Raw genomic sequence first — 24,973 nt, forward strand, 5'->3', positions numbered from 1 at the left:
GCTGTTGGGTAAGGGGTAAGCAGTACTAACTGCTTCTCTCTCTCCTCACCCCATGCCTGGTTTACAGTCCCTACAACAGCTGCCTCAGATGATTCTGAAATTACAGCTTCTTAAAAATGGGATGATTGCAGCTCTTGGCAGGTTTTCTCCTGTGAGTCACACTTTTATTCCATGTTTTCACAGGCTTTTCTGTATCACTATTGATAGAAAGCCACCAAAAGTTTTGCAGTTCTAGAGTAACATTTTCACAAAGAAAATGTATTGGTTTTATTTCTTAACCTACCATATAAAACACGGTGTTTAAAAGCTCCTCAGTGCCTCCCTGCTATCATTCCTCTGGAATTTGGAGGAGGCCGTAGAGCTCACATACAGTCAACAACGTTGCTGGATCCTTGGCCCACATCCCGAATCTGGCTGCTGAGACAAGAGCACACAGCCACGCCTGCCCCTGCCCTGCAGTGTGACACAGAGCCGACAAGTTCCCACCTAAAGAAGATGGCAGAGGGGAAAAAAGAAAAGTAAGTTCCTGTCCTGTCTGAGCAACTTGGAAGTATTTCTTTTCTGTGCCTGAAATGCTACTGTACAGCCTAGCTGTTTGCTCTGCACAAAACCACACCTCGCCAGATTATTATTCTTACTTCTCTGGTAAATTTAGTACAAAATCAGATTGAAACAACCAGAAGAATGTAGATTCTTACTGAATGAAGGGAAGAGGACAAGGGATGATGAGGAGGAAGTGTTTAAATATTTACAAGAACAACACAGTGCCATAAGAAGCACTCCTGCATCACTAGTCATGGATATTACTCAATTATTACCAGAAACATAGGCTTCTGCTGCACGCTATTTCTATTATGTTGTGTTTTCATATAGGCAGATTTAATTGTCTTATTAAGTCAAATTAAAAAAATTTAATTACCTATTCACTATGGGATCGAATGCTTCCACTGTATTCAGGTATGCGTTGCCATTATGACCTCCAACTGCAAAAATTTTACCCATCAGTGTCGCTATGCCAACGCCACCCCTTGGAGTTGTAAGCTCTGCTACATATTCCCATTTGTTACTGCGTGGGTCAAACCGCTCCACCGAGCTCAGTGGAGAGTTGTCATCAAAGCCACCTGCAAAGAATTATCACATGATCGGTTTTTAGCCATCTCTAGTGTGGATGATATCCAGGACTGGCATTATCAGGCTATTCTCAGCATTCAGTGGGCTAGTGTCCAGCTCTCTCTCTTTACATGACTTTTACAAGCTCCTAGAAATTAGAACCTAACAGCTCTCCCTACTGTCACTGTACAAGCATCACCAAGAGTGATAGTTTTCTTCTACTTGAGTTGCAAGGAGAGGTATTTCTATTATTTTCCTCCCTGAATTCCTCTTACACATAGTTATACAGCTTCTAAATCGGAATAAAAAAATTAAGACCAGTAAAAGGATGGTACTGATCTTATTTTGGCTTAAGCAAAACATGCTCTTGCAGTGCTATTGCAGGATCCTGCTATTGCAGGATCAATACCTCTTCTACTTGAGTAGGAAAAAAGTCCTCAAGACAGACATCAGGTGATGCATTCGCCTTGCTGGGGCAGCTGTCAGAGAAGCATTTTACTTGAAACTTTTTTAATCATGATTATGATAATACACAAGGCAGAGCTCCGCAACACTACGGCAGACCTACCGGGCACCTTCCTCCCTCAGGAAAGCAGGTAAATGCAAGGTAGAGCAGAACAAGACAGGCCTAGGACAACAGGCTGTGGAATAAGTGTAATCGCCATGAGAAAAAGCTACTGTTGTCTACATTCAAAATAGAACTAGAATGCTTGAAAAGTGTGTGACCTTAAAAATAATTTTCCTAAAAGGAAACTGAAGATTAGTGAGTCTCAAGAGGATTTTCTATATAGACATACTGTCCTGAAGAGTACAGCCCTCCTAAAATGTATATTAGGAGCTGCTTTTTATTTCCTCACTAACATACCTTCACTTAAGCATGCCCTGGTTGTGCTTGCTTTCTTCTCCTGACCAAGAACACTATGTACAGATCAGGTCTATCTGTTCCCCAGTTCATCTAGCAACAACAGCCTCTTCCAAATGCCAGTACTTGGCAGAAACAGCACTACAAAATGACACATATCCCTACTCACCGACAACATACAAGCAGCCATGGAGCTCGCTGACACCGTTGCCAGCTCTTCGCTGACCCATCTCTTTCACTTCTATCCACTTATCCAAATGGGGATCGTATTTCTCCACACTGGAAAGAGATGCTACACCGTCATTGCCACCCACAGCATAAACATGGTTCTGGAAAACAGTTGTACAGAGAAAGATTATTTGCAATGTATGTGTATGTTAGAACTACCAGCCTGTCAGCCTCACCTCTGTGCCTGAGAGACTATGGAGCAGATCCTCCTAGAAGCTATGCTATAAGGCACATGGAGGGCAGGGAAGTGATTCGAGACAGCCAGCGTGGCTTCACTGAGGGCAAGTCCTGCCTGACCAACCTAGTGGCCTTCTATGATGGAGTCACCACATCAGTGGACAAGGGAAGAGCTATTGATGTCGCCTATCTGGACTTCTGCAAGGCCTCTGACAGTCCCCCACAACGTCCTTCTCTCTGAAGTGGAGAGATAATGCAGTTCATGGGTAGGCTGGTGGACAAGGAATTGGTTGGATGGTCACATCCAGAGGGTAGGGTCAATGGCTCAATGTCTAGATGGAGATTGGTGACAAGCAGTGTCTCTCAGGGGACCAGTACTGATTAATATCTTTGTCAATGACATAGACAGTGGGATCAAGGGCACCCTCAGCAGGTTTGCAGACAACACCAAGATGAGTGGTGTTGACATGCGTGAGGGATGGGATGCCATCCAGAGGGACCTGGCCAAGCTCAAGGAATAAGGGCCTTATAAGGGCCCCTGTGAACCTCATGAGGTTCAACAAGGCCAAGTGCAGGGTCCTGCACCTGGGTCAGGGCAACCCCTGGTATTAATACAGGCTGGGGGATGAAGGAATCAAGAGTAGCCCTGCTGAGAAGGACTTGGGAGTACTGGTAGATGAAAAGCTGGACATGAACCAACAATATGTGCTCGCATCCCAGAAGGCCAACCACATCTCGGGCTGCATCAAAAGTGTGGCCAGCAGGTGGAGGGAGGGGATTCTGCCCCTCCACTCTGCTCTGGTGAGACCCCACCTGGAGTCCTGCGTCCAGCTCTGGAGTCCTCAGCACAGGAAAGACATGGACCTGTTGGAGAGGGTCCAGAGGAGGCCACAACAATGATCAGAGGGATGGAACACCTCTCCTGTGAGGACAGGCTGAGAGAGTTGGGGTTGTTCACAGCCTCGAGAAGAGAAGGCTCTGGGGAGACCTTATTGCAGCCTTCCAGTACCTGAAGGGGGCTTAAAGATGGGGACAGACTTTTTAGCAGGGCCTGTACTGACAGGACAAGGGGTAACGGTCTTAAACTAAAAGAGAGCCGGAAATTTTTCACATTGAGGGTGGTAAAACCCTGTCACAGGTTGCCCAGGGAGGTGGTAGATGTCCCATCCCTGGAAACATTCAAGGTCAGGTTGGACAGGGCTCTGAGCAACCCGATCGAGTTGAAGATGTCCCTGCTCAATTCAGGGAGGGTTGGACTAGATGACCTTTAAAGGTTCCTTCCAACCCAAACTATTCTATGATTCTATGATTCTATGATCCTATGATCCTATGATTACTTTATCAGACTGTTTTAACATTCTGGTGAGGTCTGTACCATAAATTTCTATTTTAATTTTCTTTGCTTGCAGAAGATTAGATTTAAAAAATAACTTTAACATCAAAACATCTAAGTTTATCTGTCATTCTGCTGGAAATTTTAGGTCAGTGATTTTAAACCTGCAAAATATGGGGAATATAAATAGAAAATATAAGTGAAAAGATATGCACTTAAGAACGAGTGCTGCTGAATCAGGTCTGTAGTTGAAGCCATGTAGCTATGTATACCAAGTTAAAGCTAGCTGAGAATCTGTTCAAGATCAGATAATTTAATTGGTAATAAATTTATTACCACATATATATGTGCGCCAATTACTCAGCTTTTCATAAGCAATGTTAAAATTATAGGAAAACATGATACAGCCATACAGTCCTAAGAATTCCAACAACAAACAGACTTCATTCTCTAACAACTTGTAAATGCTATCTTCCAGTTAAAAAAGTGAAAAAGTTGCATAGTGTTGCAGATAGATAATTTCAGAGTATACATGGTGACAGAGGGATTAAAGTATAGAATCACAGAATCACAGAAACACTAGGTTGGAAAGGACCTTCAAGATCATCAAGTCCAACCATTAATCCAGCGCCACCATGTCCCCTAGACCATGTCCTGAAGCGCCACATCCACACGTTTCTTGAACACTTCCAGAGATGGCGACTCCACCCCCTCCCTGGGCAGCCTGTTCCAATGCCTGACCACCCTCTCAGTGAAGAAATTTTTCCTAACATCCAGTCTAAACCTCCCCTGGCGCAACTTAAACCCATTCACTCTTGTCTTATCGCTAGTTACTTGGGAGAAGAGGCCAACACCCTCGTCGCCACAACCCCCTTTCAGGTAGCTGTAGAGAGCGATAAGGTCTCCTCTCAGCCTCCTCTTCTCCAGACTGAACAACCCCAGTTCCCTCAGCCGCTCCTCATAAGACTTGTGCTCCAGACCCCTCACCAGCTTCGTTGCCCTTCTCTGGACACGCTCCAGCACCTCAATGTCCTTCTTGTAGTGAGGGGCCCAAAACTGAACACAGTATTCAAGGTGCGGCCTCACCAGTGCCGAGTACAGGGGCACAATCACTTCCCTACTCCTGCTGGCCACACTATTCCTGATACAAGCCAGGACGCTGTTGGCCTTCTTGGCCACCTGGGCATATAGATGCATTCCGTACCTTTAAACCTAGTAACCATGACAAACCAGAGTCTTCTGAATGAGACATGAAGCATTAGTCTGATACTGTTAGAAGGGTCCTGGTACTTGCTCCCAGTACTTCAGATAGATACTACTGAAACAGGGAGTGCAGTTCAATTTGATATGAGTATCAAATATATAAATATTCTCACCCTTTGCACGGTTCCATAGTATTTTGATAACTGGAGGTGCTGAGACCCACCAGCTGTGTTTAAAATCTTGTGTTCTGCCTTGTAAAAGCAGGTTGGCCCATCAAGTTGGCCCTGACTTGGGAGGAAACAGTCACTTACCACAAGGGCTACGGAGCCAACTCCTCCCCTGGGAGTGTTCATTGGTGCAACTGCACTCCATCGATCAGAATCAATGTCATATCTTTCCACATCGCTGAAGCAAGTGTTGTCATCTAAACCTCCTATTGCGTAAATGGGGCCACCAAGGGAGGCAAGAGCAATTCCTCTCCTAAGAAAACCACAGGATCAATACCTCAGTGCAAATTCTTAAGGAAAGGGAATGGGAAAGTGCAATATTACCTGACTGGCACCTGTTTCAAACTATGGGGGAAAAAAGTAATGAACATTAAAAAAGTGAAGTAAGTTAATAATACAAAATGACCAGTAACTGTCTGGCCCTCTGCACACCTGTGTCAGTCTTGAAGCTTTATCCTGAAAGTCTTTTGTATGTTTGCAGCCTCTCCTAAGAGGGGCTCTAGAGCTTTATCTTAACTTCACCTCAGCTTCCTAGGCATCTGTATGTTATCATGTGATCCGTGAACAGGACTGTTGCAGCTAGAATATTTTTAGACTGCAAAAAGACAAAGCTCCTGTTTAAAAAAAAAAAAAACAACAAAGAACCAAAAAAACTGGGAGGGGCATGGAATACTGTTAGGACTGAATGTCACCCAAGGCCCAAGTCCTCTACTTACATGCATGGATATATGAGATTATCTTAGTTATGATGCGATTTCTCTGTCTTGGTACTGAATTTTACATCTCCATTCTTGTTTTGTTGAATCTGATGGAGAACCAAAACCTGCTGGTTTTAACTTTGTTGGTATAGCTGCTGCTAAAATTTGGGAATGATTTTTTGGGGTGTGATATTAATACATATTAAAAGGCAAACCTTTGCTAGACAGTAGATGATTGAACTCTAGCAAGATGTAATTGCAGTTTCTTCCATTCTGTTATTTTAAGTCTGTGTTACAATAGTTGTCAGATTTTTTTCTATTCAATCTACCAATATGAGAGTACAATCAGTACTACAGAATGAAAAGTCTGGTCTAGGATGTAAACATGAAGTTTCTGCTTCAACTACCAAGACAGGTGATTTACCATTTCACTGAGAACATTCTTGCCTCATTACACAGAGGGCAAGTTTGCAGATACCTAGGCAGGAGCAAGGGAGGCACAATCTTTCTACATAACAAACATTGTGGCAATAGCCTGGGCTTATCCTAAATTGCCTCAGCAGATTAACATAGACACCATCAATGGCGACATTTTTTTCTCAACTAAGTATTCCAACATCACCTCCATGAACAGGAGGAGCGGAGCCAAGGCACGGCAGCACTTTCAATTACCAAGGTACGGAGTAAGAAACATCACAGAAATCTAGGGCTGATGTTTGCCAAGAATATGCCCTGGGGTGGTGGCAGGAGGGAGGAAGAGAAGCCAGAAGCCACTTCTAGAAGTCTAGGGCTTCTACTTTGATTGGGTGACAGCTACAAATAGCTTTAGGACGTAGCCATGCTCAGTATGATACTCCTACTTGTACATGATGCTTTTAGAAACAACAAATAACAAAATGGAATGTAGAATGAAGGATGTTGATTTAAATGGCAGCAGAAACAAAAAAGTACAGATCTGTGAGTCCAGTAGCTCCTTAAAAGAATCTTAAATGTCAACAGGCAAGAAAAATCCTCAATCTGACTTTCAGTGTTTTAGTGCTTCCGGCCTTTTGTGGAAAAAACATAGGCAGCTATTGGTTTCCTGGGCATGAATTATTTCACTGTGCATGTTCTGCTGGCAGTTATCTTGCTCATTCTTCTTAAAAAGAGCACAAAACCCACTGAACCAGTTAATCAGTTTCAAGTTCTTTATCAGACATAGGAGAAAGGCCCTAGATACCAGAATGTAAGCACAGATGGAGTGTGAGGAGCAAGCCCCACCAAAAGAGAAAAAAAGAAAAGAGTGAAAAGAGTAATAAAGTGACAAAAGAAAGCCCAAGCGTAAACATAATCAATGCTACCAGCCAGGGCCTCTCCCTAGAGAGAGGGATTATGCAGTTTTGCACTGAAATACTTACAGTATGTTACACACAACTTTGTGTTTGTGCAAGTATGTGATGCAGATTTGTGTTTGCTTTACAGCTAGTAAATAAAGGTGTTTGATAGCATAAAGCCCCAAAATAGGAAAAAAAAAATCCTAAAAATAGCACAGTTTGGAAACCCAAATAAAGGCAGGACAGACAGTATGTTTTTCAGCATCAGCAAGAAATGATACATCACAGACTAGGACTTAAATTTTGCATCATGGGACACATACCTCTTTGTGTTCATTGATGCCTTCATCATCCACTTGTTTGTGAGTGGATCAAATACTTCCATGCTTCCTAAGTGTTCATTTCCATCATGTCCACCTACTGCATAGACTTTACCTGAAACACGTACACATATTTAGATACAGAGATTGTTTCTTTGGCAGCATTTCAGTTTTTATTTATGTAATATCCCTGCCTATGTGGACACAAAAAACTCAAAAGTTAAAGTTTTCAAATGTTTTCAGAGATCTGTTCTAACATGGACTTCTATACAAGGCTTGAGATATGTAGACAAAAAAAGTCTTCTCATTCTTCCTATCAGTTTTAGACATTTATATCAGTCTCTCCACGTTTTCTAGGGGGAAAAAAAAATATCTCTGTTCTGCTGCAGCAGCAGAGGGGCTACTGTGTACAAGAAAAAGTTACATCATAGGTGCTAAGCTGCTCTGGACTGCACGGACCTGGTTTCAGAAGATGGAGACCCAAAAATAAAGGTAGGTCTGCTCTTGGAAGAGTTATGGTCTAAGTGATTTGCCTGTACAGATTTAAGTATGAAGGGAGCTAGTATAAGTACTAGCAAACTCTGGGTGACTCTGCTGTGCAAGGCCATTTCTTTATAAATGGATTAAAAAAAAAAAAAACCACCTATTAAGGTAAGAGGCTATATATGGTTCATAGAATCATAGAATAGTTTGGGTTGGAAGGGACCTTTAAAGGTCATCTAGTCCAACCCCCCTGCCATGAGCAGGGACAGCTTCAACTGGTTGCTCAGAGCCCCATCCAACCTGACCTGGAATGTTTCCAGGGATGAGGCCTCTACCACTGCTCTGGGCAACCTGTGCCAGTGTTTCACCACCCTCATTGTTAAAAACTTCTTCCTTGTATCTAGTCTGAATGTGCCCTCTTTTAGTTTAGAACCACTACCCCTTGTCCTGTTGCAACAGGCCCTGCTAAAAAGTCTGTCCCCATCTTTTTTATAAGCCCCCTTAAGTACTGGCAGGCTGCAATAAAGTCTCCCTGGAGCCTTCTCTTCTCTAGGCTGAACAACTCCAGCTCTCTCACTGCAGTACTGTCTTTTCAGTAAGCATCCTCTCAGATTGTTTCAGAATCAAAAACCCCTTCATAGGGAAACGACTTCACTAAACTGAAGAATATCCAATAGTTAAGCCATTGCAAGACAGATTTATTTAGTAGAAGTACCAATTTCAGCAAAAGGAGCAAACAAGTGCCTTTTGAATAGCATTGCTTGAATAGTGTTACTGACCTCCCACAGAGATCACACCCACGTGCCTTCTCCTGCTGTTCATTTCGGGGCCGAAGAACCAGTTGTTCTTACTGATGGAGTAACATTCAATGCTGCGAAATGGGTCACCGGATCCACCTCTACCACCAACACAAAACAGCACACCTGAAGAAGACAAAACAGGTTTCCAGAAAACTAGCAGGTAGATGGGGAATAAAGTTGTATAGCAGAGTGAACTGAAAATTATGTAGTTCAGGAAAAGTTGTATTTCACTTCAAGGGGCACGGTCATTGCCCTGCACAACTGGATGCTGGATTTTGGCCTTTGCTTGGCGTGCTGCTATGGCAATTAACTATTTATCTATGCTCTTGCAAAACCAATGCATATTTTAAATATGATTTTTGTGATTTTGCTTAGGGCGATGAATAGATTGTTTGTTAAATAGAACAATGTAAAAACTAGGATTTGCAGTCAAATATTCATCACTCCCTTTAGGTGTAGGTTAGCCAAGGAGTTTAAAAGTTAGCTCAACCTTCTCGCACCAAAAGGGATGTCCACTGTTGTCTGCGTAGCTTTGTGCATACTGCCTGGTTGTAACATACTTAGCAGTTCTAACTTTAATAGAGATAGAGCTGATCAGGATAAATAAACAATGCTTTAAAGAAAGAAAATGACTGCTAAAGTTCTGCTAGGAAAATGCAGCACATCATTACCTAATTACCAGAGAGGTTCACAAAGGCTTTCCCAATTTTGCACTAAAAGTCATTAACAACCATTTATACTCAAGCTATCTAGCCTCACACAGATGTGCCGCCTTTTCTCCACACCACTCCCTACTGGATAATCAGACACACATTTAATTACCAGCAGTCTGCTTCCTTGGTGTTGTGCGAATGGAGTACTCAAAGTCTGGCACTGCCCTGCTGCTCAGGTGAAGGTGGTAGTTTCTTGCTTCATCCAGCAAATCCCTACATTTTAGATTCTGCTTGACAATCTCTTCCTTTGCCACAACACCCATAAGGAAACAAATGGGCAAGAGAGGCAGCCGTACCTGACAGAAATGAACACAGTTGGAGTAACTGGCTGAACTGACTTGAGTCTCACCATTTACAGTGACGCACACATAACAGATGGCAGCTTCTGAGCCAGCTGGCAGCCCCACACTCTTCACTAAAGAAAGCGGCTTTCATTTTTTTTTTTTTCCAGAATAACAGCGATATGAACAGTTCTTTTTAGTGACTAACATTTGCTACAAGCATTTGCATTTAAGCAGCAGTGGCGAACTGTCCCTTGGCCCAGGCTGAGCGGAGGAAGGAGAAGTGCTGCTGCCTGTAACTGCAACTGGCGCTGCGCAGGCAGCATCTGTGACTTTACCAGGATAGCTCGTGTGAGCTGTGAATTTACAGCATATTGCTATGCCAGCGTAAGAGGGCTTTTGCTAGAATGGTTCATTTTCTTTGGGTGGCAAGTCAAAAAGAAAACACTGTCAGCATGAACTAAGTGTCTGTTAAGGAGGTATTACTAGTGCAGTAACGCCTTTCTCTAGCGTGGACTTGACAGACTACAGGATTAAAAAAAAAAAAAGCTAGTTGTTTCCTTCCCCAAATCCTTCCCGTGGTTCCCCAGAAGACAGCTGGTGACCGGGCTGAGGAATGGAAGGCTCTTTCTGGGTGAGGTTACAGGTGGTCACCACCCAGAGTAATCCCCAGTGATGGGGCAGATCTGACATAAGGTCAGCCTCTCTAAGACCACCTTGAAATGTCCTCCTATCCACAGTCATTTATTTCAGCAAACCTTTCATTTGTCTTTGTGAGAGAAACAATGAGGAATATGAAGTATTGTCAGGCACAAAGGTGGCACAGGTGTTAATGGGGGAAGTGAAGTAAACCACCATCTGACTTCCTTTTGTTTTGAAGGTTTGAAGTCAACGCTGTCAAGCAGTTCCCAGTTAGCTCAGCAGCAATGGTGAAGGAGAAGTCCAGTATCTCTGGTGCTTCTCAGAGCATCAGAATGGTGCTGTAGCTGACAAGTGTCCCTGTCTTCAAGTAAGCGTCTCAACCAGTTCTTCCTTACCCACTTACTTTTAGTCCCACTTCTTCCTTTACTTTGGCCCAGCTTATTTTAGGCTGATTAAAAGCACCACCGTAGCCCTGCTAATAGACTCACTCATCAAGTTAGTTAGTGATGCGGTTAAGAACTCAAGGCTGACAAATTCAGAATCTCATTATAACAGCGAAACCCATAAGGCTGACCATGATGTGGATAATAACTGTCAAGAAGCCCAGTCACGTTTTTCTGCTAGCAATAATGTCCAAATCAACTGATGGCTCCACACACTCTGGCAAATAACCCGTATTTACAGGAAGGGGTTTACTTTTTCATTGCTTCATTCTAGACTCTGGTTTCCATGAACAGAATAAAGCTGTTATCTCATCTGCTAGCACAACTGGGCAATAAAAATTAATCTTTTTGTTTTTAAACCTCAAATTTTATTGCCTGTAAATTTAGTGATAGTATACTAAAGAAGGTTTTTTCTGTACCAAAAAAACTCATGCTAGTCTAGATGAAACTGAAGGTTTTTGGAAGACAGTTAATAAACAGTTATGATCTTTTACCAGAAAATGTGAAAAATGATGCATGAAGACAGTGACAGCAGCATTCTCGTTACTCACATGATGTCAACATTAGCAATTCTGCCAAATGCAAAATATTCAAGTTGTTTCAGTTGTCACTGAACTCCAGCACAGTTGATCCTACCTGCTAAGATACATAGGGCATTTTGCAGCTCATGGCATATATCCCCTTCCTCCCCAGCACAGGCTCTCCATACCTGTCTCAAATACTGTATTTTAAACTCCCATACCTAGCACATATGGAGCTTAAATAACTGAAATACCTAATGCTTTGACAGGAGGAAGTCTGATGGGTGTCTAAGTAGGTTCAGATGAGTGACCTTTTGATACATCTGTGTGTTTCTTTCAGAAGCAGTGGACTTGCATCAAGTCTAGACAATTAAACTGCAAACTCCTTTCAGATCCTACTGGTAACGAGCAGTGCTAGACTAGTGAGTCTTAAAAGGTCTAGCATATGTATCCTAGCCAGCTCGTAGGGCTAACACATCTTGGTCTTTCTTTTGTTAATTAAATATATGGAACATTCTAGAAGTAGCATGACTTGATGTGACACATCTGTTACAGTTTTACTTTCCTGACCACATAAAAAACCTCAAACAGCTTTGCTCTCAATTTTTAAGTACAAATACTTACCAGCAAGGGAACCAAGCGTTTCAGGCTGTAGTAGTATCAAATCAGGTGAAGTGATGGCTTTATGTTCTCCACTATGTGTACATCTAAGAAGTTTCTGCTCTAACACAGATGCTGCTTTTTGTTGGCTCCCCATCCCCCAGCCATGAGCATAACATGAGTACTCTTCTCACTACAGAAACTGGAGAATACGACTTCTTCCTGATATTCAAGAGATCTAAACTGCTTCCACTGTCAACTCACAACTGTGAATACCAGATGAGACACCAACTGCTAAGAACATTTTTCATCTTGAGATCTACCTAAGTACAGCTGATTATACAACTAAGCCAGTGATGAGACCCGGCACATCGGTCTGGCCTACCTGAGCAAGTATTTCATCCAGCCACACAGCATGGTGCTGTGGATTGGCTAGCAGCCACTTGATAGCAGCATTGTAAACTTGCTTTTCATTTTCAATATTCAGGTCACTGGAGGACAGGAGTTTATGGAGGTGCTGTGGTGACACACTCACAAAGTCTTCGCACTCTACCACTTCTGTAAAATGTTCGCAAGCATACTGATCGGCCATGTCCATCAAGTCAATGCGGTTGTGACTCTCTGCGAAGGCCCTGACTGCCAGGCAGTTGGAGGGATGAAAATGCAGCTTCATGTATTCACAGCACGCCTTTGCTACCAGTTCCACCTGAAGAATGCAAGCAGCATACAAGAGAGGCTGGACATTATCCACTGTCAGAGTAAGCCGGGAGGAGTACACAAACTTCACTAGGTCTTCTATTGCATCGCCATCAAAGTCCCTGATTTCAATCAACGTCTGCTTGGCTTCAGCCATTTCCGAAAGAAACATGGCTCTGAAGTAAGGTATAACACAAGCTAGCACCAGTTTGTGGCAGGAGATAAGCTTTGAACCAACCTGAAAAAAAAAAAAAAGAACAAAAAACACCCCCAGTCTTTTACTGGAATGTCAGTTTCAGCTACGAATAAGAATTCTGAACTCGATATGCATTGAGCTACTGTAATTTGTTCAAACAAATTAACTCCATTTGCCCTGTACTTCTGACATTAGATCAATGTATCCCAAGCAGATCTAAGCTGTAACTTGCCTGCCAGAGTTGGGCAAGGCCATAACACAAGGAAGCAATAGCACTGATGCACTGAACTTGCTTTTCTTTAAGAGCCGTGTCCTATTTTTGGTATCAAACATCCTTAGATGTTTCATCTAGATGCATCATCCTTCTAGATGCATCTTGGAGACAGGAGGAGAATCCTAGGCACTTTTTTTTTGTTTTATGTGTATTCAGAGACTTTAAGGGGGGTGGAAAATTGTAAAGTGACATTTTTAGACTACTTAATTTAAACCTTTGGACTTTTACTACTATTGAGGAATTGATAATGATGTTGTTTATAGAAGCAAATTCATGTAAAACTGCAGTAATAACAGCTATTACAAGGATTATTAGAAGTTACAAATCACCTTAAGATTTTTAGAAGCTGTTTAGCCACAAAAGATAGCGTATTCCCCATAAACACGAGGTATTTTCCAAAATTCTGATGAGAAAGCCCAAAATAAGCTTTTCACTTACAAAATTCTAGAATTCAGTTGCACTAAAAAAAAAATGTAAATATTGACGGTAAATGAACAATCCACTAATTTGTGTTACAGGAGTGGTTTCCTACAGCCTTTGTAATTCTGCCGCTTGCACTAGCATAAAGGGATAGCTGACTTAAGCAACCAGTTACACAGACTTAAATTACATGTTCATTTTCAGATGAAGGTGTTACAGTGAGCTGTCTTGCAATTAAAAAAAAAATTATAAAAGATAATTTGGAGTTTTTCTAGCTCTGATTCAATATGCAATTTCTCCATCCTTTTAAAAAGTGTATATTATCAACACAAGTGTAACCTGCCTGGTGAGCAGTAAGTTGAATACAGAAAGCAAACACACATGAAAGAGTATGCAGATTAAAAGAGAGGAAAGATGGCTGGTTCAGTGTGAGAGTTAATTATATCACTTCAGAAGGAACGATTCATAGACCTACCAAATGAACAAAAAACTAAACCAACAGGAGAAAAGCAGATGGTATTCATCTGCCACTCTCCGCTTTCTAACAGGGAGCTGTTCATATGACAGCAGCAATACTGTAGGTGAAATTCCAGATTTTAACTGTTTGGAGCAGAGGAAGTCTCCCTGTGTCCTCCCACAGTTTATCGCTGCTGCAGTGTCAGCACTCCAAGTAATTACAGTACTGATGCAAAAAGATGCTACCAGCTGGTCTGCTATGTCAGGGAAAGCTCCTAGGCCATTCTCACCTTTAAAGATTTTTATTCTGTCCATCATCTCACTCTCTAATTAGATCTTTCTTTTAAATTAAGCGGCTTCACTATTTTACCCAAATCTGCTTAATTTTAAATATCTAGCATGTTCTTGCTATTTCTAAACCAGAGTTGCCAATCAATAGTTGGTCTGACAACAGCAACGTCAGAATCGCTCACTATCAGAGGTCACACACAAAAGCAGAAAATTCAGTAGAGAAGTAATTGTTCTTAAAGCAAACATGTGAAATGCCTGAGCACTACAGAAAGAAAAATCAAGCCCTCTAGAAAATCCTAGTTCAAGATATAGTTACCAGTTACTTGAAAATCACTGATTTAGGAAGTTTTACGGTAAGATGTACAGGTTGCTCTAACCTCCACACATTATATTCTCTATTTGAGGGCTGGAAGCCAAGTCATGCAATCTAATATTCTTAAATTACCAAAGCAGGTCCACACAAATAATACAAACGAACATTAATACAAGCCTAACTTAGGGAAAGTTAAACTGCAGCCACAGTAAAGTGTATTTTCCAAGCCCAGTTTCCCTAGCAGGAGTATACATTTAACTTATGTTTGTAAAATAAGACTTTCTGCCTTTTTTGCAAGGGTGAGTGGAAAGGGAGAAAGACGAGGATGAGGTCAAGAGAAGGAAGAGGAGGGTTGTTAAGAGTTCTGACATGAACCTTCTTCCCCAAAATGCCTTTTAAAACGACAGATGTAGAAAGACGATGAGCTCTCAGGCAAGTTCTGTTTCACAGCTCTCGTGCTGACCAGAACAGCTTCAGTATAAGCATTCACTCAACTGTTATGAGCCACTGGACTTACTTGCTGCTGCACCTACTGCCTGCTCAGTGCCTGGTGACAGGCAATTTAATAGCTGCTGTGAAGCAGAACAGAAAACTTTTCTTGCTTATTCTACTTCTGTCATCCACTGCAGCAGAAGGGAGAGAGAGGCCCTCTTCCTCTCAGAGATTTCCTTTGTCTCCCAAATGTTTTAGAAAGATGAGGTGCCTACCAGGGGAGCACCAGGAACACACATCTGTCAAGGACTTTCCCTGTTAGTAGCCAATAGTAAAAGTGGCAGGCAAACAACTTCTCCTAAAGGCATCTGTCATTTGTTCTTCGTATAAGAGCTATGCTTCATCTCTTTTTCTTACATAACTATCTTGCACTACTAAGATGTCTAGCTAAGCCATACTTAATATTTGTAGGTGCTAGCAACCATTGTTACAGATGCTAGATATAAATTTATTATGATCGCTATATAAGTAACATACAGCTGAGTTACAAAGAATGCATTAAAGCAATGCTACGGAAGAATCATAAAACTGGTTTCTTCCTCCTCCTTTACTCTTTGATCAGCCGTAGAACATAATTGTCTGGGCTTGGTTTTTTTTCTTTCTTTGAGAATGCTGGAAGTTAGATTTGTTCCAGATACCCTGTTTGACGGGAAAGATCTAGCAGAGCAACACAGAATGCAAAAATAGAGATGAAATTCGGGATGAAAGTGTGTGAGAACAAAGAGGCTACAAGGAGCTGACACTGCACAGTAATATACTGATCAACTGTGGGAACCTCCTCAGAAGGCAAGTTGGGTGAATTGCATATTGAATCAGACCTAAAAAACTCCAAATTATCCTTTATAGTTTAATTTTCTTTTTTCTAATTGCAAGTCCATGTCATGGCCTTCCTTTCTCAGACTGTCAATATTTTCAGTGTTTACATTTAGGCTGTCAACTTCCTAAATATGAAAAAAACCCCCATGAGCATATGTAGAGATGCCTCGGATCCAACAGGTATTCTATGGCTTCCATACCCCTACACAAATTCACAGCCACCTCATAGCTTAATCTTCAGACTGTTAAATGCAATGGATGTGTGACAATATCACCTTCAGTGTAACATCGCAGAGCTCTCCAGCTTCAAAGAAGTGAAGAAGAGAGCTGTGAAAATCCTTCCAAGCCTCATTTGCTTCAAATACAAAGATGTCATCTTCACCATCACTGTTGGAAGACCTAGTTTTTTGCTGCTGCTGCTGCCGCCTTTTTCCTTTTGTCAGATGTTGTTTTGCCTGCTCTGGGACCATGGATTCTGAAGCCATTGGCTGTTTCTTCTTTCACTGCGTGAATCTTCAAAAACTCCTGCCAAGACAAAATCCAGCCCATCAGAAGTCAAGTTCTAAAATGCAGTTAAGTTCTGTTCATCTTCCTGTTTAAAAAAAAAAAAAGAAAAAAAACCACCGCAAAAAAAACCCACAAAAAGCAGGTACTGCTAGTACCTAACACTTTGATTACATCTTATAAATACTACCTATAATCTTACTTGGGAAAGGTAGGAAGAGAAGGGGGGAAAAAAGACCCACAGTCAAGAATCCTATGCAGGTACCTTTAGGAAAAGCCAATGTCTGTGAACTTGTTGCCCAAACTTCTTGAAAAAGACATGAAAAAGAAAAGGCACAGGTGTACCTTCCAACATTTCTGATCTCACTGCTGTGGATGGCAGAGGAACAGAAGGGACATGGCCCACAGCCAGCTATGCTGCTTTGGTCCCAAACTGCATCTCTAATCAGTGCTGCCACAGCCAGCCTATTGATCTGACCCCGATGGGTATTTTGTACATACTTATTACTCAGCCTTCCTAGGTCTCTTCAAAACCTAAAGCAATCCTTAAGTGTTTTGTGAATTTATGCAAATGTAAGCAAAATATAAAAAGCTTCTACAGAACTAGAAAACAAGAACTTACACTTACAAAAAAATACTGGAATGAAAATTACTTCCTTTTATCTAGCAACCTTATTAATCCAACAAATTGATATTTAAAGCATGACAAAGTATGCTCCTGCTTGCTAGCTTTTATTTTAGACTCTTTATCCAGCTTAGCTGAAGATATTTAAGGTGTCTAAGATTTATACAGCTCGGACTAAGGGAATCTTAGTTATTCTGACATCACAGCTTTCCCAGGGCTGAAAGACAAATCAGGGATACCAGAGACAACAGGGAGAAGGCTTTTTCTGCTTCTGCCACTCAAATATTACTCTTCCTACTACTGTGAGCTTGTTAGGTTAAGCTTGAAGCCCATATTTTTATTTGCAAAAAAAAGTTAAGCATTAGGGGAAGACCCAATTTTTTCCCAGTTCAGTAGCATATTTTAAATTTCAGGTCTGTTTGTCTAAAAGCCATGAAAGCCAACTCAGTGAGAGTTAGGCTGTGCATCCACATGCTTTGTGGAAGATTATAAAGTCCGCAAGAAAAAACAAAATACTGTTTGAAAGCATGGAGTTACTGATTCATCTTACAAGCAAGAGTTCTGTTAGATTTTGACATGGGAAGCAAATGGATTTGTAAGGTTTTAAGACAACCTTTCTGGAGAGCATATTTAGTAGCATGTTCCTTACACTGGCTAGCTTTGGTTTTCATGTTTTCTGGTTAATTTATTATGCATTCATTCTTCATTCTATGCTAAGAGTTGATGACTGCTGTAGTTCAGTGATTTCAGCTCATAGACTCTGGTGTTGGAGAAAGTAGACTGATTGAAGTAACAAAAAATTCTTCTACAACAAAAATGTAAATCACATGTCTGGGAGCAGAACTGATTTTCTTCTGGGATATTTTGAAAGTGTCTGTGCCTCTTACTAAATTTACAGCTCCTCATGCATCACTACCGGAGAAAGAGTGACTAGAGGCAATCATACTCATTTCTGCTGTAGGTCACAGGGTTGTTGCCAACTCCATGTCCTGTGCAGTGACAAGGCTGCTGGCTGCACTGGGCCAGGCAGGTTAAAGCAAGATCTAAACGTGCCTAGAATATTCACTAATGGTGCTGTAAGCAAGGTAAGTATTCTGCCTTTAAAAGATATCTAAGAGAAAGATCTTACTTCTTCCAAAACCACAAACTACCTCAAAGATATTACGGATCACAGGATATTTACATAGTTTATAGCAAGAAACACCTTTTTCTGCTGAAAACTTAACTTCTATTATGCCAGATTTGACAAACTACTATACTAAGATGTTTTTCTAGTTCATTAGGAGGAAAAATGGTTGTATTTTAGTTCTCCTCTTTTAACTTCAAATTAATTCTCCACTACGGGTACTCACCACCTTTGGTTTGCTTAACATGTCCTTCGAAGAAGTCACTATTACCGTTGAGATATGAAGCTAACACAGAGCTTCAGAGGCAACCTACTGAAGTTACAAAAGTGAACATAGACAAGCAAGAGGAAAAAGAGAGAAGTTGAAATGCTGTACAAGGGTTTTGAAAGGCATCATGTGTTATTCATTCACAGGTAAGATATAGCATCTTTAGCCTACACTTCTAGGGAACTCTTGCTAAATTTTGAGGACCAAAATATGGTCCTCAACTGACACTCTCACTTCACTGCTCCCTAGCTTACCACCTAACAATATTTTACAGTCAAGTAGAAATGCTGCTTTCAGACAGAACTGCCACTGACTACTAAACAATTGTTCACAGCTCCCAAAGTCATAAGGTTTTTCCATCTGGCATATATGCTACATTTATCCTTACACTGTAACTGCAACTGCACAAACACTTTCCAAAACTATTTTGTGTCTCACAGTAAAAGAGGTTGATGGTTTATGTTCTACCTATTCTGGGTATGCCATTGTAAACACCAACACAAAACCCATTAGTCTTAAGATAAATCAGTGCTGTTGGGGTGACTTTTTTTTATGTTTTAAATAAACTGAGCAATAACACAAAACCAAAACGTAACTGATTTTAAGCAATGCTTTTCATCTGTATCTGATGCTTATGTCAAATGAAGCTCTTGGAGATGCTCTGAGTTCTCACTTGTAAGAAAAGAAGTTGAGCGCACATTTGGATTTATATATTTAGTACATACTAAGTGCACGCTTGATATTGCAGAGGAACTAGAAATCACACCACAGGCGACCAAGGGCATTACTCAGGCACATAGCCATACATAGAAGAATCACATGTACAAGGGAGCTCCCAGTATTAAGTAAGTGTGTGGAAACATAACAGCACATCAGTTACTGCTCCTCAGGTAAAAAGAAGTTTCTGCAACATGTTAAAAATTAACATGTTTAATATAACCTCAAGGAAATACTCAGATAGCAATACTCTGACACACTTCAGTTTCATTTTGGTGAGACTTTGTAACACATAATAATATCTTAGATAAGATTTTTATTCTTCCCTCAAATCACCAATTCAGGAGCATCTTGTTTCTGTGATACATCTCGATTATCCAAATTTTTTTAGATATCTACCCACAAATCCTCCACTTGTCTTAATTATAGCATCTCACAGTTTGAGTCTTCAAACAAATCATCATCTACTATGGAAAGTACCAGCTGTAGCCATAAGACAGCTGTAAAGCTAACTTTGAAGGAGGGCCAAGTCACTGTATATATCCAGTTGGCTGTTAATTGTATCTGGCTTGAGAAATAGCCCTGTTATGAACTATATAGTCCATTGGAAAAATCAAGGGATTTTCACTATCAGAGGTTTAAGGTAAGTCAAGAGCCACTACCATACTTCTGTAAAGAGTCAGTCTTATCAACACAGTGCATTACCAGAGTTAAACACAAACAGAAGTAACATTACAGATGTAAAACACAATATTAAGATAATGTATTGAAGTGTGTAGTACAATCTATCACGACTCAGACAGAAAGAAAGAACAGATTGCAGAAAATACAGATTTGGGCTGATCTGAATGCTTAGCTATAGGTCTTTCCTGTTCTGAGATTTTAAATGGAACAGAAATGAGTTTTAGTAGTGCTTCATGATCAATATCATTAATATCTTGATTCATCAAGATAGGTCACACAGAAGTCATGAAGGTCATTACATTTCAACTCCAAACCTACTCCTCCTTCCAGCTTGAAGTGGCATGGTAAATATTTTTGTCATTGCACAGCCTTAAAGGGATAGCATATGAAAAGAGCATGAAGTTGTATTTTCACATCTTTAATTATACAGAAGTTCACTAGTCTAAGAACCACTAGCAAGGAGGACTAATCAGCATTTAGGTTAGCGTGCATGATGCTCTGTTAATTATGTACTAAGAATCCACAAACAGAGAGAAGAGCCATTTACAAATTTGCTCCCCAAATCAACAGTAATGCAACAATAACATCCAGCTGTAGTTAGTTTAGTACTGGGTGAATGCTGCAGACTTAGACAGACACAGTCTTTCATCTCTAGAACAAAACATTGCCACAGCCATTCAAAACCTCAAGTAACATGTGCTCCCTTTTCATCTTGGCAATTAAGTCTTCCAGGCTTGGTACAGTCTGACTACACTAAGAGTGTAAGTAACTAACTCTAAGGAAACTAAAGGAAGTGCCTCATTCATAACATCATCTGTTATTCCTTACAGACAGCTGCTTGACAACTTCCGCTTTCCATGAAGGAGTAACTGTCTGAATAAAAACAACAAACCACACATTGTTTATAGCTCACCCATTGTTTGCTGAGAGCAGGTCAGCAACTTTCTTGTTCAAGTTAAATATTCAGAAATATTGATGATGTCTGCTGTTCCCAGAGTGCAGCTGTTCCAGATGCCAGGGTTGGTGTTCTGCCCCTCAATGCTGGTCCTCAGGCAAGGCACCAAGGATCCCCTCCTAGCTATTCCCAACTATCAAACTTAGGAAAGCAAGCAGGGATGGGAGGTCAGAGCAACAAGTACTTTATCTTGTACCTGCTGCAATTCACATAACGGTAACATCCTAAAGTGATTTTGATTCAGACATTCTAACTAAATCTGAAACTGAGTTAAGTGTAAAATTCCTCAAGTACATACAGTACTTATGTTCAGTAAAGGTGCAATACCTCAAATAATACTGAAGCAAAAAGAAAGGTAAGGCTTAAGACAGTGGCAGGACATGTTTTCCCCTGTCATGAAATTAAACCCCAAGAATCCTAGCCAACAAGCCAACCTAGGCATTGGAGTACATGGCCTCTTCCCCTTGTCCCACTGTCACCTTGGGAGACAGTGCCCCTGAAAGAGGGGATCATCTTCCACTGACACAAGGGAGGAAGACATTTCAGTGATACAGAACAGAAACAAAACCAAGACTCCCACTATAATCGCAACTAGGCAGTGTTCAGATGACAGGTATTATGATACCCATAAATCCAGTGCTCTTTATGAGAAGTGGTAATGAAAATGGCAAAAAGAAGGCAGAAGTCCAGGACAAATGAAGATACAAGTGAAGTTTTACCAACTATCCTGTATGTAATTTTGGTCACCCACCCACAAGACGAAAAAAAAATCACATCATGATCTGTGCAGAGAAGGGCAGTTAGCCTCACTCAGAAAACAGAAGGGTCTTTCAACTGAAGGAGATAAGAAATTTGCCTTCTGTAAATGCAATGTTTGTAGCCCTATGAGCAGGGAGTTTTTGGAAGTGACTCAAGTAGGAACAGCCTGCATGCATATAAATATATGTAAGTTTGTAGGTGTGGCTGTGTAAAACTCACTTGTCTAATATAGAGCCTGATGAGTCTCTGCGGGTTGTTATACGCTGGTGCTGCTGACCACAAGATTAGATAAGCATATGCCATGACAAGATCTTCTCCAGTTTAATTTATCTAACAGAACAAGTCTAGCTGTTGTCCTGTGTTGTACTAAGAAAACCTGAACATTTGATAAGAGGGCAGCTGGCAGAGCTAAGGAAGAGAAAGAGGGAGAGCAGTGGGAAGAGCAGGAGGCAGCTGCAGTGCAAACTGCAGCCAAGCAGCAGCTTTGTCAGGGACTGCACAAGCAGCTGTTCGCTGTTTAGTCTGGTTAGAGCTGCATCACCCAGAAGGAACATGGGGGGAAAAACTCATAGACAAAATAGTGTAGAAAAATCTCACTGCTCTCCCTTTTTCCATTCACCAATTCCATCAAAGGAGTTATGTAAAACTCATGCAAAACTGCTCAGATGCCCATGCTAATTCAGTCCAATCAGACAAGGTTGGAAAACATGGGAGAGTTCAAGTTACACACTGTATTACAAGCCTAAGTCTACTGTACTTTTCAGCAGAAAGTTAATTTAACAGGAAAAAAAAAAAATCAGAAACCACACATCTAACTGGTTTAGCTTGTTTAAAACCACCAGGCTTCCTTTTGTAGAAATTCATTAAAAGTTTTCTTAGACAACACTAATATAAAATGCCTAGATCCTTTCAGTATTTCAAAGCTTATTTGTAGCAAAAAAAAATACATATTACAGTTTTGTGTTACTTGTCACAGAAGTAGCTCAGAAAAATGGGTACAGCTGGCACTATCTTTCATCTGCTTCTAGAATCAAAACACCATCAGTGCTGTGGACACAGAAACAGTGAATGAGGAGTGCAACAGAAAAAGGACAGAAAAGGTGTTTTGTAGAGCGTGAAAAGCATAGTCAGATAAAATCTCATTTTGGAAATAATTCTGCCTGGCAATCCCTAAATCCTGTTTTGAGACAACTTCTTCCCTGCTTCCTTTGATCCAATATTTGAATATGCTTAACAAAGTTCTGCTGAGGTTTAATCCCAGCTTCCACTGAACACCAGAAAGGCCAACTGTCTTCTGGGTTTTATGGGATGACAGGTTGACAATTTTGTTCAATTTTGCAAAATCAAAAAGAAATAAACAACCTAATATGCTATGATTTACTTACACTTGATTTACATTTGCTTCAGAACAACCATCAAAACCTATGAGAAGCCCCAGAACAGTGAAGAAGGACTCTGCTTTGCAGATACAGGTGTACTTAAGTGAGTTATTTATGCAAGGTAACCTTGGGAATACCCAAAAAGTAGGACACAAAAGAAAAAAACACTGCAAACCAGTGCAATTCTTGGGAGCATAGTAAAGTATTGACAGATATGTAACAAAAATTTTAACTAGTACTTTACGTTTGTAGGAACACAGAATAGGCCCTTACCAAGGAGAGGTACTATTGTTTTCTCTGAAGGACCTGATTAAAAATAACAGTAGTTTAATGGTTTCCATGGCAGTGTTTAGTCCAGCCCTTTCTGGGAAGTGTTAACAGAGAGCAAAGTAATTTCTAAGTCAGCTGCCCTTATCCTGGATGTGTAAATCGTACCCACCAGAGCATCCCAGAGCTGTAGCCAAACACTGTTTCCCATCCACCCACCAGCCCCATCCTCTCAGGGGTCTCTGCCTTAGCTGCCAACAATCATATTCTCTTGTCTTACGAGTCGTGATTCACTGAGGCTGTAGCCTCACATTACGCTCACAAGTCAAACAGCTCAAACCATAACACAGTATCCTCTTCCTTTTGTCCCAGAGCTGTAAGGCTCCTTCAAAATCTGTTTGAAATCAAGAGGGGGCAGAGGTTATACAAGAGAAAAAGGCTTCACAACCCAAGAAGCTACAACTATTGATGCAGGAAATTACTATTACAAAATCTGTTTGGCGAAGCCTGCTGAAGAAGAACTAAGACACTGGCCCACATGGTACTATGCTGCTTTGCATCAAATTACTAGTAGTAATTACACAATGATAATGTCTTTTTTTGTGACCACATCAATACAAATAAATGGCCAACTAGAAAACTGGATGCCAGGCTACTGACATCTCACTAACAATTTATAAAATAAACCATTAGGTCATGACTACACTCCTGATCACATGCTGCACAGAAACAACAGGTACAATCTTGGAATGTTACAAAGCGCACACACTTCTTACAAGAGTTCACAGAGATTACAGGGGAATCAGTAAACACTAACTCAAAAACCTCAGACCCAACTGCTTAAAGAAGGTGGCTGAACCTTTTGCAACTTAACCTCTGCTACAAGCAACCAAAACCACATGTGACACACCTGTTGTGGGTAGCATTTAATGAGTTATTTTACCTGCTGTGGTACTTTTCTACAGTCACACATGTGTGAACTGTTTCTTGATTATACTGCCAGAAGCCTTTGCAATAGGCACAGAAAGCCAGCTGTCTCTATGTTTTAGAACTTCTACTACTGCAGAATACATAGGAAAGCCTAGGCAAAAGAGGAAATGCAGGTTGATGGACTACAAGGCCTTAGCTGGTTTGTGAACTACCTCCACACCCCTTATGGATAAGAGCTCGATTAACTGATACTTCCCAGCAGCCAGTGAGCAATCGGCTTAACTGGAGATGGGAAGGTGGAACCTATCAAAGCAGGAAGGATACTCAAGTAGGCAATATAAAGAGCTGGTGGAGTTGCAGCATCTGAAGTTCTCATTTGAGAAGGAAGGAACTCTTGAGGCTCTCCCCAGTAGCAACAAGTAATTTCTTGTTTTTTAACACAATAAATATTTGGTTTGGAGTTACTTGTTATCCATTATGACATGTCAATGATAAGCTGACTAGTACACTATTTTCTTGGGCTGTGGTCTCCACAGTTAGTGAATTACATGAGGGATCTTAAAATGCATGGACTCCCAGCTCAGTTTATTTATGCTGTTTTGTCTCTCTGCTTGAATCGTACGGCAACTGAGAGCTCTGCGAGTGCAGGACTCCACGGGTGCCTCCTGATGCTGAGGAGAGGCTAGCCCAGGCAGCATGCCACCCTTACGTGCTCTTGCAATGGGCATGATCCAGCCCTGGGTGATTTGCACCAACTCTAGATTAATTTACGAGAAATCCAGGCTCGGACCCCAAAGGGCGGTCTGAAGCCGGCGGTGGCAGTAACCGTTTGTAACGAGAGCGAGCCGGGC

At 41.2% G+C, this 24,973-nt stretch overlaps 1 protein-coding gene across 3 annotated transcripts; it reads right to left on the minus strand.

Annotated features, from left to right (window-relative positions):
• Positions 1–362: 362 nt before the first annotated feature.
• Positions 363–16,503, minus strand: KLHL8 (kelch-like family member 8). 3 transcript variants are annotated; one of them, XM_010293562.1, is made up of 9 exons: positions 16,184–16,503; positions 12,340–12,888; positions 9,577–9,763; positions 8,734–8,877; positions 7,475–7,586; positions 5,225–5,393; positions 2,142–2,301; positions 920–1,121; positions 363–486 (listed from the first exon to the last, which is right to left on the minus strand). In XM_010293562.1, the coding sequence occupies exons 1-9, from the start codon at positions 16,391–16,393 to the stop codon at positions 363–365; spliced, it is 1,857 nt and encodes a 618-aa protein (XP_010291864.1). In that variant the 5' UTR covers positions 16,394–16,503. The 3 variants fall into 3 exon arrangements, with proteins under 3 accessions (XP_010291864.1, XP_010291865.1, XP_010291866.1); XM_010293563.1 differs by having other exon boundaries at positions 12,340–12,660; positions 16,184–16,393; XM_010293564.1 differs by lacking the exon at positions 12,340–12,888 and having other exon boundaries at positions 16,184–16,393.
• Between the last annotated feature and the right edge of the window lie 8,470 nt (positions 16,504–24,973).

Source organism: Phaethon lepturus, unplaced genomic scaffold (genome assembly GCF_000687285.1).
Source record: "Phaethon lepturus isolate BGI_N335 unplaced genomic scaffold, ASM68728v1 scaffold16148, whole genome shotgun sequence".
Classification (NCBI taxonomy): Eukaryota; Metazoa; Chordata; class Aves; order Phaethontiformes; family Phaethontidae; genus Phaethon; species Phaethon lepturus.

Bases quoted from the DNA above. Each gene is read 5' to 3' on its own strand.
- KLHL8 (XM_010293562.1), bottom strand. From the start codon at position 16,393: ATGGCTTCAGAATCCATGGTCCCAGAGCAGGCAAAACAACATCTGACA. The intron at 12,889-16,183 runs GTGATATTGTCA...TTTTTTTTTCAG, and splicing joins TCTGCGATGTTACACTGAAG to GTTGGTTCAAAGCTTATCTC. The intron at 7,587-8,733 runs GTCAGTAACACT...TACGTGTTTCAG, and splicing joins GGGTGTGATCTCTGTGGGAG to GTAAAGTCTATGCAGTAGGT.